The sequence below is a fragment of the Lagenorhynchus albirostris genome, chromosome 1 (genome assembly GCF_949774975.1).
Source record: "Lagenorhynchus albirostris chromosome 1, mLagAlb1.1, whole genome shotgun sequence".
Lineage (NCBI taxonomy): Eukaryota > Metazoa > Chordata > Mammalia > Artiodactyla > Delphinidae > Lagenorhynchus > Lagenorhynchus albirostris.
In genome coordinates, this window is record NC_083095.1 from 186857216 (window position 1) to 186869776 (window position 12561).

Below are 12561 nucleotides of genomic sequence, written 5' to 3' on the forward strand. Positions count from 1 at the left end.
AAGCCTGTGCGCCACAACTACTGAGCCTGCGCTCTAGAGCCCGCAAGCCACAACTACTGGAGCCCGTGAGCCACAACTACTGAAGCCCACGTGCCTAGAGCCCGTGCTCCACAACAAGAGAAGCCACCGCAAGGAGAAGCCCGTGCACCGCAACGAAGAGTAGCCCCCGCTTGCCACAACTAGAGAAAGCCCGTGCGCAGCAACGAAGACCTAACGCAGCCAAAAATAAATAAAAATTTTTTAAAAAAAATCAGTAAAATTTCTATATAATAATAATGGATTATCTGAATAAGAAGTAAAGGAAATAATCCCATTTACAACAGCATCAAAAACAATAAAATACCTCGGCATAAGTTTCACTAGGAAGTGAAAGATCTCTACACTGAAAACAAGACATTGATAAAAGAAATTGAGGAACACAAAAAAACATGGAAAGGTATCCTGGAAGAATTAATGTTAAAATGTCCATACTACTCAAAGCCATACCTAGATTAAAAGCAATCTATATCAAGATTCCAATGACATTTTTTTTTTTACAGAGGTAGAAAAACAATCATAAAGTTTACATGGAACCACAAAAGACTCCAAATAGCCAAAGCAATCCTGAGAAAGAACAAAGCAGGAGGCATCGTATTTCCTGATTTCAACCTTTATTATAAAGCTACAATAATTAAACCAGTATGGTACTAGCATGAAAACAGACACATTGAACAATGGAACTGAATCAAGAGTCCAGAAAGAAACCCATGCATGTACAGTCAACTAAAATTTGACAAGGGAGCCAAGAATACTCAGTGGAGAAGAGACAGTCTCTTCAATGAGTGGTGCTGGGAAAACTAACATTCATGTGTAAAATAATGAAGTGATATAAGCTCTAACTTATACCACTGACCAAATTTAACTCAAAATGTATAAACTTAAATATAAGACCAGAAACTCTAAAACTTTTAGGAGAAAACACAGGAAAATAGCTCTATGACATAGGTCTTGGCAATAATTTTTTAGATATAACAACTAAAGCACCAAGCAACAAAATAAACAAGTTGCACTAAATCAAAACTAAAAAGCTTCTGCACAGCAAAGGAAACCGTCAACAAAATGAAGACAACCTATGGAACGGGCAAAAAGAATTGCAAACCATATACCTGATAAGGGCTTAACATCCAAAAGATATAAATAACTCATACAACCCAATAGCAACAAATAATCCAATTAAACAACTGGCAAAACACCTGAATAGATATTTTCCCAAGGATACATGAATGGCCAACCGTACACGAAAATATGCTCAATATCAGCAGGGAAATGCAAATCAAAACCACAATCAGTGGGCTTCCCTGGTGGCGCAGTGGTTGAGAGTCCGCCTGCCGATGCAGGGGACACGGGTTCGTGCCCCGGTCCGGGAAGATCCCACATGCCGCGGAGCGGCTGGGCCTGTGAGCCATGGCCGCTGAGCCTGCGCGTCCGGAGCCTGTGCTCCACAACGGAGAGGCCACAACAGTGAGAGGCCCGCGTACCGCAAAAACAAACAAACCAACCAAAAAACCCCACAATCAGCACACATTGGTTAGAATGGCTATCATCAAAAAGACAAGGGAAAAACTGCTGGCGAGGATGTGGAGAAAAGGGAACCCTTGTGCACTGTCTGCGGGACTGTAAATTGGTACAGCTACTATGGAGAACACTAGGGAGGTTCCACAAAAATTAAAGCTGGAACTACCATATGATCCAGCAATTCCACTTCTGGGAATATATCCAGAAGATGAAAACACTATGTTAAAGAGATATCTGCACCCTCACATTCACAGCAGCATTATTCATGGCAGCCGAGACATAGAAACAACGTCGAAGGATGACTGGATAAAGAAAGTGTGTTATATTTATATAAATGGAATATTATTCAGCCATAAAAAGAGGGAAATCCTGCCGTTTGTGGCAACATGGACGGATCTCGAGGACATTACGCGAAGCGAGGTAAGGCAGACAGAGAAAGACAAATACTGTATGATCACTTACTTTTGGAATCTAAAAAACAAAATGATAGGAAAAGAGATCAGATTTGCAGTTACCAGAGGCAGGGAGTGGGGCTGGAGGAACTGGATGACGGTGGTCAAAAGGTATAACCTGCCAGTTATAACTAAGTACTGAGGATATCACGTAACACTGCTGTACTGCATATTTAAAAGTTGTTAAGAGGATGGATCCTAAGAGGTCTCATCACAAGAAAACAAACTTTCTTTTTTCTTTTTTGGGGGTACTAATACGAGATGATGGATGTTAACTAAACTTACCATGGTCATCATTTCACAACATGTCAAAGTCAAGTCATTTATAAAGTATACCTTCAAGTTATACAGTGTTTGTCAATTATATCACAATAAGACTGGGAGAAAAAAAGTGCTACCTTTTGAAAAGTAGATATTTTGTAAATCCAGTTATCAAGTAACCGAAAAGACTGTATGAAAAGACGTGAAAACACACTTTGGTGACAAAAGAAAAAGCAGAAAACCCCCTTGAGGTTTTACATTACGCCTTGCACTTACATATATGATATTTTCTGGACTGCATAATATACCAATTCTGTTTTGAAAAGATATACATTTAATATTTTCTGATTATAAAAATATACATGCTGATTACAGAGAATTTAAAGTACAGAATAAGTATAAAAAGGAATTTAAAAATTTTTAACCTACCATACAGAAATAATTTATCAGCCATAAAATCCAAGTCCATTTCCATTTTTCTGTGCATACATATTATAAACACAATTTCCTTTTTCCACTGTTGGGACCACTCATAGTTTTTTAAGTGTGACTTTTTTTTACTTAACTGGATATGATTATCTCCCTTTGCCCCTAGATATCGTTCAATAATTTTTAATGTCTTCATAAAAGTTTATCATGTGGATACACCGTTAACCCTCCTTTCCCATCTTAAGGTTTTGCTAGTTACCATTAAATTCCTACCACCTTTCTGGAGAGAAATTTATATTCCCAATAGCAGCGTATAAGAATGTTTATGTCATATTACTCCCTCTAGCACTTAACACTAGCTTAAAAAATATATGCACATTTCTCATTATTACAGCTGTCTTATTTTTGCTTTGATTTATATCTTTCTGGCTACTAGTAAGGCTGGACTTTTTTTTTTTTTCCATGGTTCTTGGGGATATTTCCTCCCGGTGAATTTTCATGTATTGCCCTTATGTCTATCTAGAGTGTTCATCTTTTAAAAAAAAATTATTCAAAAGACTATATTGTGGTAGTTTTACTAAAGCTTTGTTGCTAGTTTAAGTTTAGATGAAGTCTTTCCAATCACCAATAGTAGAGGTATTGTTCTTCCTCCTGTTAATTTCACAAGCTAAAAAAAACTGAACAAAATTCAGGCTGAGGCAAAGATTGCACCTAGAAAAATTACATCAACTAAATCCCCAAACAGGTGATGGCACCTGGGAATTCTTCTTCCCACGGTGAATGTTTTATCAGGAAGTTATCCGGAAACAAGAAGTGTAGACCTTCAGTAGTGATCTCTGTGATTCGAACGCATCCATTTCCTAAGTAACTCAGGATTTTTGGCTGTGTTTTGATTCTGGTTTTTCCTCTGTTCCAGTGGTCTTGGTCTCAGGGTTTCAGCTGTGAGATGGGAGACAAGAAGATGCAGGGGTAGATACAGACGATCCACCTGAGACAATGTTACATCTTCACACACCTTTTAAGACATTCCAGGGTTGGCAGTCCCTTTAGCGCAAACATTCTGCTTGGATGTGTTTCCACTGACATACACATTACTGTAGATAAGAGCAAAGCTGCCTACCACAGAGGTAAATAATTACTTGTTTAATGATTCTGCCGCTGCAGTTTCTACACTGGGTGTGGTATAGAGTGTGCACATTTACACAACTTCTTTGGCATCATCACAGTCACTTAGGAGGATGCTCTGATATGAGCAGATTTTCTGCAGTGACAAGAAACACACTTGAGTATTTTTCTCTCTCTGTTTCACAGCTCTTGTCGACCAGCCACTGGCAGAAGTCACCATTCCTTCAGCTAAGCAATGCTGCTTTCCAAAATCTTTTGGCAAAATCTCCAAGAGATTTGTTTTTCTGCTCCTTCCTAATTTAGAAACAGTCCTCAAAGGAAAAAAAAAAAAAAACTGACAAATCGATGTGAGAAGAAACTAACTCTGATTTAATGCTGCATTTCTTTCATGGAAAGTTTCAGAGTTTATCATTGACAACCAATAAAAGTAGATAAGATCATTTTGGGGAGAAAAGTAAACAAAAATGGGTATACCCAAGATCAGATTTTTTATTCAAGAAGCAACATGTGACACGAAGTCAAGATTTTATTAAAATCATTTGGAAGTTGACATAAAATCTCGGCGGTGAAGGAAAACTGTTAATAAAGCAAAAATAATGAGTTCTGTGAATAAACAGTGTTAACTGTAGCATTTAAATGATTACATGATTTTAATTATTCTTTTCATAATAAGCAACTCTGTGAACATCTATTCAAGGAGCTGAAAGCTGTGTCTCATATGGAATTTGCAGCTGAACTAAGCCTGCCTTTGGCAATTTCAAGGAAACAAATGGAAATGGTTTGAAGAACTTATGAAAAATCTACCACCCACCAAAAGAATTTAAAAGGTAAGGTGGTAAGCGCTAGAAAGAGAAAAAGCAAAACAAACACACACAGTATTCATTTGTGAGATAGAAAAAGAGAGAACCGAAGTAATAAGGAGAGAAGCCATCAGGAGTCCAGCCCATGCCAACCCCTTATTTGTTCTTGGCTGTCAGGGGTTTCCGGCTGATCTTTTTCGATTTGTCATTATTTTTCTTCGGCGGTTCTGGGTTTGCCTGCATGTGTCTGCCGTAGAGGCTGAAAAGAGAGAGGAGGGGACACCGTGAGATCTACCTTGTGAACACAAGATATGCTTCTATGGCAGCGTTTTCATCAACAGATTCATCTCTAGGAATATTCAGGAAGCCAAAGAACACCACAAGGTCATTTCTGTTTTCTCTGGGTCATATGCTGGATTTAAGAACTATAAACTGTCTTACACACACACACACACACATTCTCTCTCTCTCTCCCCACCATGCCATGAAGTCCAATTCTGGACAAGTCTCTTGGAATCCTACACTCCCTGGGCTAAGTGTGAAATCAGCAAAGGAAGAGAGAGCCAGGACTAGGGGGACCATGACGCCTAGCCTGGCCGATCCGGACTGCAGCTCCACGGGCCACGAGTGCTGAAGTCGACAGTGACAGAAATTGGGCCGAACTGAAAAGATGGAGTGTCCACTTAGTGCAAAGGGAACAGCATTCCGGCCCGAGAACCCCAGGGCCGGGTGACGTGACAGAGAGCGATGGTGTCCGAGCCCTCGCTAGCTGCTCACCCGTGACGGATGGCGCTGGGGTGGCGACCACCCATCAATGCCATGTTAATAAGTGCCGCTGATTAAATGTTGACAAAGTAGCCTACGATTACAGCCATGGCATCCCTCGCAGAGCAGAGTGAGCTCCGCGGCTGAGGGGCTGGAACCCAACAGCAGGTAGTAATTAATCGGTAATTTATGAGTAACTCTGATTAAACGAAATTAAAAGCCACCCTAAGATAAATACAGCTCAACCCTAACTCCCCTTATTGATATAACTGTGCCGCTGAGAGAGGCAGGTGGGTGTCTCAGTGCTTCCGGAGGGAAGGCAGTGTCTGACCCCACTTGGTGCAACTGCCTTATGCTAACTGAACAGGGCGGACACAAAGACTGACCTTCCTGTACAAGGTGTCCCGTGTTCTAGGATCCACGCAGGGAATCGACACCCTCTCCTGCACTGGGCATATACTGATGCTCTTGATGACACCGACGCTGTGGTTGACAGGCCGAGGGAGGGACCTGGTGCTCGGAGCTGTCCAACTGACTGGACGCTTAGGGAAAGCTGGACACTGGGTTTTGACAGGTCAGACGTAGTCTATCTTCTCCAGAGGCTTCCAAGCATCTCCTCAGAAGCAGTAACAAGCAGCATCTACCGACAGTGGTCACGAAGATGGGTTTCTGCTCCCGAGGAGTTTAGAATGCAGGACGTGGCAGCAGACAGAGCTACGAGCTGAAGAATGTTAAGCCCAGCCAGGTGCTGGGAACGTTCTCCGGGCAAAGGGGAGGGTGAAGGAGGTACCACATGTCCTAGATGGGTCATATCAGCACTTGCAAGTCAGCGTTCAAAGTCTGTAGAAGTTCCCTTAGAGGACTGCTGGCTAATTGAATGGAGACGCAGGCCCAGTCCTCCCCGGCACCCCTGAGCAGAAACATCTTCCTCTCCAGGAGAACCTGCCACCCAGGAAAACGGAGCTTCAAACCAACACAGGACCCCCTCCCCTAGACTTTAAAAAGAGCGGCTGGTTCTGTGCCCTGGACACCTGGGGTTCCTGGATCCAGGGAAAGAAACATTGGTTTAGGCAGAAAGGAAGGTTCAGCCAGTCCGGCTTCACCACTGTTGCCACTCCAACCCCCAATGATGTCCCTGTCCTAATACCCCCGGAACTTGTTATTGTCACCTTACAGGGCAAAGGGGACTCTGCAGAGGTGAGACTAAGGATCCTGAGACAGGAAGATTACCTTGCATTACGTGGGAGGCTCCAACCTGTGCACCCCTTCCCCTGCCCCTCCAGCGTGTCTCCCAGATACGCCAGACAGGGAGAGGAAGCCCTGAGCCAAAGCAGAGCTGGCCCTTACGTTCCTCACCTTTATCAACACACTCTCTGAGACAAGCTTATCCTCTCATGGCGTCTGCCCGTCTCCTCCTAGGATGCCGCTTTCCTCCAGAGCAGGGGCTTAGCGCTCCAGTGGGATGTGCTCCAAGCTCCTCCCGCCTGGCACGAAGCCAAGGTCTGACTACCCTGTTCTGTGCATTCACACGGGCACCTATGGTCTCAGTACCTGCTCCCATGGTACCGCTTCCTTACAGCTTCACGTGTCTCTCCTCTATTTTCCAAACTTTTATCCCCATAAAGGAAAGAAGTATACACATTTTTACTCGCAGACAGCATCAGATGTTAAGGATTACAAAAATCTGCAGAAACACAACTCCTTCGCTCACGAATTTGGAAACCCGGCAAGACTCAGGTGCTGGGAAAGTGATATCAAAAGAAATAAAGGGGTCAGAGGAGGGGGAAGAGATGAAAGACCTGATGCAGGCCTGCTGGGGACCACATCCTGAACACACAGGCACGGAAGCCTTCCCAGAGAGGGTGGCAGTGTCGCGGGGCCCTGACGGCGGTAACCCAGCAGAGTCATTTCAGAAGGCGGTGCAAAAGCTGCTCGGGACTCAGCAAGGCTCCTCTTTTCAGGAAGGAACTGGAATGTTCCAACGTTTCAATGCCTGCCTTTTCGGACTCAAACCCCACTGCGTGCCCGGCCTTCCTGGGGCTACGCAGCAAGCCACTCGCTACAAAGGGCCGGACGGGAGATAGCAGTCCTGAACTTGATGCTTAAAATCCTCCTTTTGCCACTTTACGAACTGTTCGTTCTGGGCAAATGATTAGCAAGCCTCACCCCACCGTGCCTCAGTTTCTTCATCTGTTAAAAAATGATGCGTTTTCTCACAGGGTGGCCATGGTGGTGAAATGAGGACACCAGGACAGGACTATTGGACGTGGCCCACGAGGGCTTGTGGAAAAACAAGACTGATGTGGGGTTATAGTCAGAGTGATTAAAAGAAGATAATTATATGATTACTTTATTTCTCTAGGGCTTTTTCCTCTGAACAAGAATACGGTATTTTTTTATCGACGCCAAATCCCCAAGCATCTCTGGAAGAAAGGTTCGAATCCTCTTTGAAGAAGGCACCTAAGGCAGAGCTAAATGCACTGCCCCACTTCTTCTGTGAGTCACCAGCAAAGCCGGGATGACTCTGCCCTGCGCTGCGGGACGCTTTCCCTCCTCCAGCTGTGTGGCCGGACGAGAGCCGGCACTTGACTCTCATCTGTAGACTGGATACATGAGAGCGGCCATTCCTCTCTGGAGACGTGGCTCTGGAAGAGCAGTAAGGACAAGCATCTCAGGGTCCCCAGTCTTGGGTTCCACCAGCTATTAGCCACGGGGCCTCCAGGCAATTAAGTGTAGCAGGCAGAATAATGGCCCCCCAAAATGTCCACATCCTAAATCCCTGAAACCTGTGACTATGTTACCTTATATTGCAAAAGGGACTTTGCACAGCTGGTTAAGTTAAGGATCTTGCGATGGAGAGATTATCCTGGATTATCTGGGTGGGCCCAAAGTAATCCCAAGGGTCCTTTTAAGAGGGGGGCTGGAGGGCCAGAGTCAGAGATCTGAACAGGCTCAGCTGCCGGCTCTGACGTGGAAGGAATGCAGGCAGACTCTAGACCCTAGGAAGGCAAGGAAACGCGTTCTCCCCTGGAGCCTCTGGAAGGGCAAAACCCTGCTGACGCCTAAATTGCAGGCTTCGACACCCGGAACTGTAACATAGTACACTGGTTATGGTTTGGGCCTCTAATATCATGGTAATTTGTTATCACAACATTGTCAATTGGCTATACTCCAATATAAAATGTTAAAAAAAAACAAAAAACGATCACAGTCATTTGTTAACAGTAGCTATAGGGAACCGATACAGTAAGTGAGCCTCTCTGGGGCTGTCTGTGAGGATTTTGCTTAATTTCAGCAGGGAAAAAAAAAAAATTCGGGGGTAATAATTCACTGAAAAGAAGGAAAAGTTAAAAACTAAGTTGCAGAGAGGGCGCAAAGGAGTGTCCCCAAGGAAAAACGGGTGCTGTTTCCACTAGAGGGAGAGGAAATGGGCAGGTCAACTGTCCCCTCTCTGCCACAATGAGACAGGAAGGGACTGGCTCTCTCCATGCTCTGAAGCTAAGAGTCATGGCCCATGCTTGAGATGTCCCCAGGATTTAATTCATAGAGGTGACAGGGAGGAGACGGAGAGGTCTGTGCCTTTGAAAGCGTTTTGTTACATGCAGCTGTGTGCAGGGCCACACGGGGAAGCACAGGGGCTGGTTAGGAGGCAGAGGCGCTCAGGAGAGAGCAAAGCCCAGAGCCTTTATAGTGGTTTCACAAAAAGGAAGGGGTGAGGCAGGGTATGAGCGAGTTTAGAAGTGCATGATGTGATTAAAATTTCAGAGCCCAGGGCTAAAGAGGTGATCTCTAGTTATCCAGTACCTGGGTCTGGGTCATGGGGAATACTGGCTTGGTGCACGTGAGTTAGAGAAAAGAGGTAGTTAGGATAGGGGTTTGGGGTTGGTTGGCTTGGATACGAAAAGATGCGCTAACAGATGAGTTGTCTGCTCCTCTAGGGATGAGCTAGCTTGGGAGTCTCCCCAGACAGCAAGACCCCCAAGATGCCAAAGCATCATAAAATAGAGAAAGTGGAAAACAGGATAGATCAACACAGCCCACAGCCTTTAGGAACTATTGTATGCATTTGGTTGGATAGATCAACACAGCCCACAGCCTTAAGGATGGATTTCCGTCCCTGTGATCACACCATACTCTCCTCTCGTGACGCACCTTCCACCTCTTCGACCTTGGAAGAGTCCCAACTACCCTTCAGACCGTGGCACGAGGTGCTTTCTGGATGAGCACATCCCCTCAGTGCTCTGCTCAGACAGTACCCATCCCGCCCTACAGGAGCCCTGGCGTCCTGCACAGGGGATTCTGGAGAACAGACCTGGGGCTTCACTCGCCTCTGCATTCCTGCACCCTGTCTGCCCCAAAGGACATGTGACATTGAGAAGGTGACTAACTTCTGTCACAGTCTGATGTCCTCATCTGCAAAATGATGGACACTGCTACCTTGCAGGGCTTGTGAAGGGAGAGTAATCAGACGTGGACAAGGTCCTGTGTGCGCAGGCTCAGAGCAGGGGTTTCAGGGCAAGTGTTCCAGGGCAGCAGCTGCTCCTTCAGCCTCTCACGAAGGCCCGCGACTCAGGCGATGCTGGCCAGTTCCGCCTGCTTCTCAGACCCTGGCTCTGCACGTGCACAGAGCACAGCTGGGATCGACTTTGCCCCCATGAGCCTGTGGGGAGATCCTTTCTCGGGGAGGTTTCTGGTGGGCACTGAAATCTGACCGTGCCGGCTTGAGAGCACTGACGGAGGAACCCGGCTCACGGTCACTGATAGGCCACAGCCGCTGGTGGGTCAAGTGATCCACTCAGCATATAGAGGGAAGCTGTGGCACAGGGTCTTGGAAAATCTGTCCCCTGAAATCTGAGGTCTATAGAGGATAACTGGGAGATGTTCGAGGAGGGCAGAAAAATGAACAGAGAACCATCTAAAGTGACAGGACAGGATCAACTACGCTCAGGTGTCTGATGAACAGGCTTCTGTTGCTGAAGGGACTCCTCCAAGGTGAGATGCCTGCTGATGCTCTGTGCTGTGGGAGAGGAAAGAGGCACCATCACTCGGCTCACAAGGGCTCTCGTTCTCGTCCCTGTGGGAGCGGGCCCTGCCCTGAGCGGCCGTCTGCAGAATCCCAGCCAAAGACCAGCTCTGGAGAAATCATCATGAAATGATGCCACGGACGGCAGAGGTCACCAGACTGGTCACTTGAGAGGCATCCTATCAAAGCTGCCTGCGCACTGGCCCCCTGAAACTCCACGCAACTCAACACCCTGCCTGATGACACCTGAGATGGTACAGCAAACAATTCCAGCCCACCAGAATCAGAGTGGATTTCTCAACAAACACTATATTGAGTAGTATGATATGTACGCTTTTCTACTGCTGATAGGTGCATCTTATTTAATACGGCCATCTGCATTTTGGGGAAAAAAAATCCATTTGAGTCTTACTGTTTCTGTTGGATCCAAGGGTCTCTTGCAGACCTTCACACCGCTTCATGGCTGCAGTGATGAAGACCACTGGGGACCATGGCTTTCCTTCTTGAAAAACCTCCTCCCTTGGCTCCAATGCACTATCTTGGTACTTATTCTTTCTCCAAACAATTCTGCAGCCCTTGTGGGTTTTGCTTTTAGCTCTCTCTATCCTCTTCCCTAGAAAGAGCATCTGATTTTGTAGCTTCTGTGATCATCTCTGAATAGGAGTCCTCCAAGTCACCACCATCTTCAACCCCTGCTATGCGTAATTCCCACTAGGACATTTCGCTATTATAGCCAACCAAATGCATGCAATAGTTCCCTAGCCCAGTTCCTCAGGTCTGTCCCTCTGAAGTCTCCAGACCTCCAGGATCAACAAGATGAAGTCTTTTTGGCACCTGCCTCTTTCTTCAGTCTCAGCCCGGGGCCAGGGTAGGATCTGAGCTCCAAGCAAAGCTATATGTGCATTTTTCAGCAGAAGGCGAACACAGCTTTCATCAGCTTCTCAAAAGGTTTGTGACTCAGTGGATTAACAAGCTGCTTTACGGTACTTGCTCTTTTTTCCATCATCTTATGATTTTATTCATTCTTTTTCTTCTACCCTAAAATAGGCCTACACCACATGGCCATTAGATTATTATAACAGGTCCCTTCTTGGTCTTTTTTTTTTTTTTTTTTCCGGCCGCACCGTGTGGCTTGTGGGATTGTGGGATCTCACTTCCCCAACCAGGGATCGAACACTGGGCTCCCGCAGTGACAGTGCCAAGTGCCAACCACTGGAATGCCAGGGAATTCCCTCTTCTTGGTCTCCTTGATACCGATTCCTTCCTTCCTCCAATGCGTCCTACACGTGACTGACGGAATTCTCTCTCCTCGGTTTACGCATGGAAAACAGCGTCCGCTACCCACTGTATCAGAGAGCAGCCAGAACATGCCGTGTAACGCCTAACTAACCCACCTTCATCTCCCCCTGTTCGCTCACCATCCGAGCGCAGAAAGGCTGGTCTGGAGGAAGGCCGCGTGGACTGTAGGAAACGTGGGCAGAGTGTGAGTTTTGCCACCTATTAGCTAAGTAAACTTAGAGTCCCGTAGCTTTCCAGAACCTCTGTTATCTTCACTGGAAAACGGTCATATCCGTATACCGTCTACCTTGCAGGCGATCTGCGAAAATTTTTAACACTAAATCAATCTAAGGCCTGGGATTCGTCTTTCCCGTCAGCCAGGATCCCTCCGGTCTCTGTGTTTTGCTGGTCTGTGTTGCCACTGCCTGAAACGCCTAGCCTCCACCCTCTCTGTAGTTCAGATCGCAGCCACATCTTTCGGCCTTTCACAGCTTTCTCTGCCCTGCCGCCCGCCCCGGTCCAATCTCCGCCTTCGCCAAATACTAGAGGGTTTATTGGGATTTCATCATTAAGTCCTTCATAAGATACAAAGTGATTTCTGCTCTCGGCTGTTACTTCCAAGTACCAGTAGAGCACCTGGATCAGGGCACCTGGTGGATATGGTAACCATGCAATCAGCGTTCACTGTCACAACAAGCCAAGGTAGTTGGATTTATCTTATTATCTTATTATCTTTGCAAATGAAGGAACTGAGGCTTAGCAAAAGGTCTGGATCAAACCCAGGCAACAGCTCCAAAGTTCAAACTCTTTAGGCGCGAAGTGATCTTGTCTCCCATCTTTCTGGATTTCTCAGTTCTGTCCTCTTCAACAGCCC

The 12561-nt window shown here is 46.0% G+C and overlaps 1 protein-coding gene across 6 annotated transcripts in view; it reads right to left on the minus strand.

The window, feature by feature from the left end:
- RSU1 (Ras suppressor protein 1) overlaps positions 1-12561 on the minus strand; it is a 356276-nt gene that overhangs the window by 155502 nt on the left and 188213 nt on the right. For 4 of the 6 annotated variants that reach the window (XM_060162616.1, XM_060162590.1, XM_060162607.1 and 1 more), the window contains one exon: positions 4170-4880. The exons of the other annotated variants lie outside the window; for them this stretch is intronic. In XM_060162616.1, the coding sequence (XP_060018599.1) occupies positions 4778-4880 (103 nt within the window). In that variant the 3' untranslated portion in view covers positions 4170-4777. Of the gene's footprint in view, positions 1-4169; positions 4881-12561 lie in introns of those variants that run through there. 6 annotated transcript variants of the gene reach the window in all.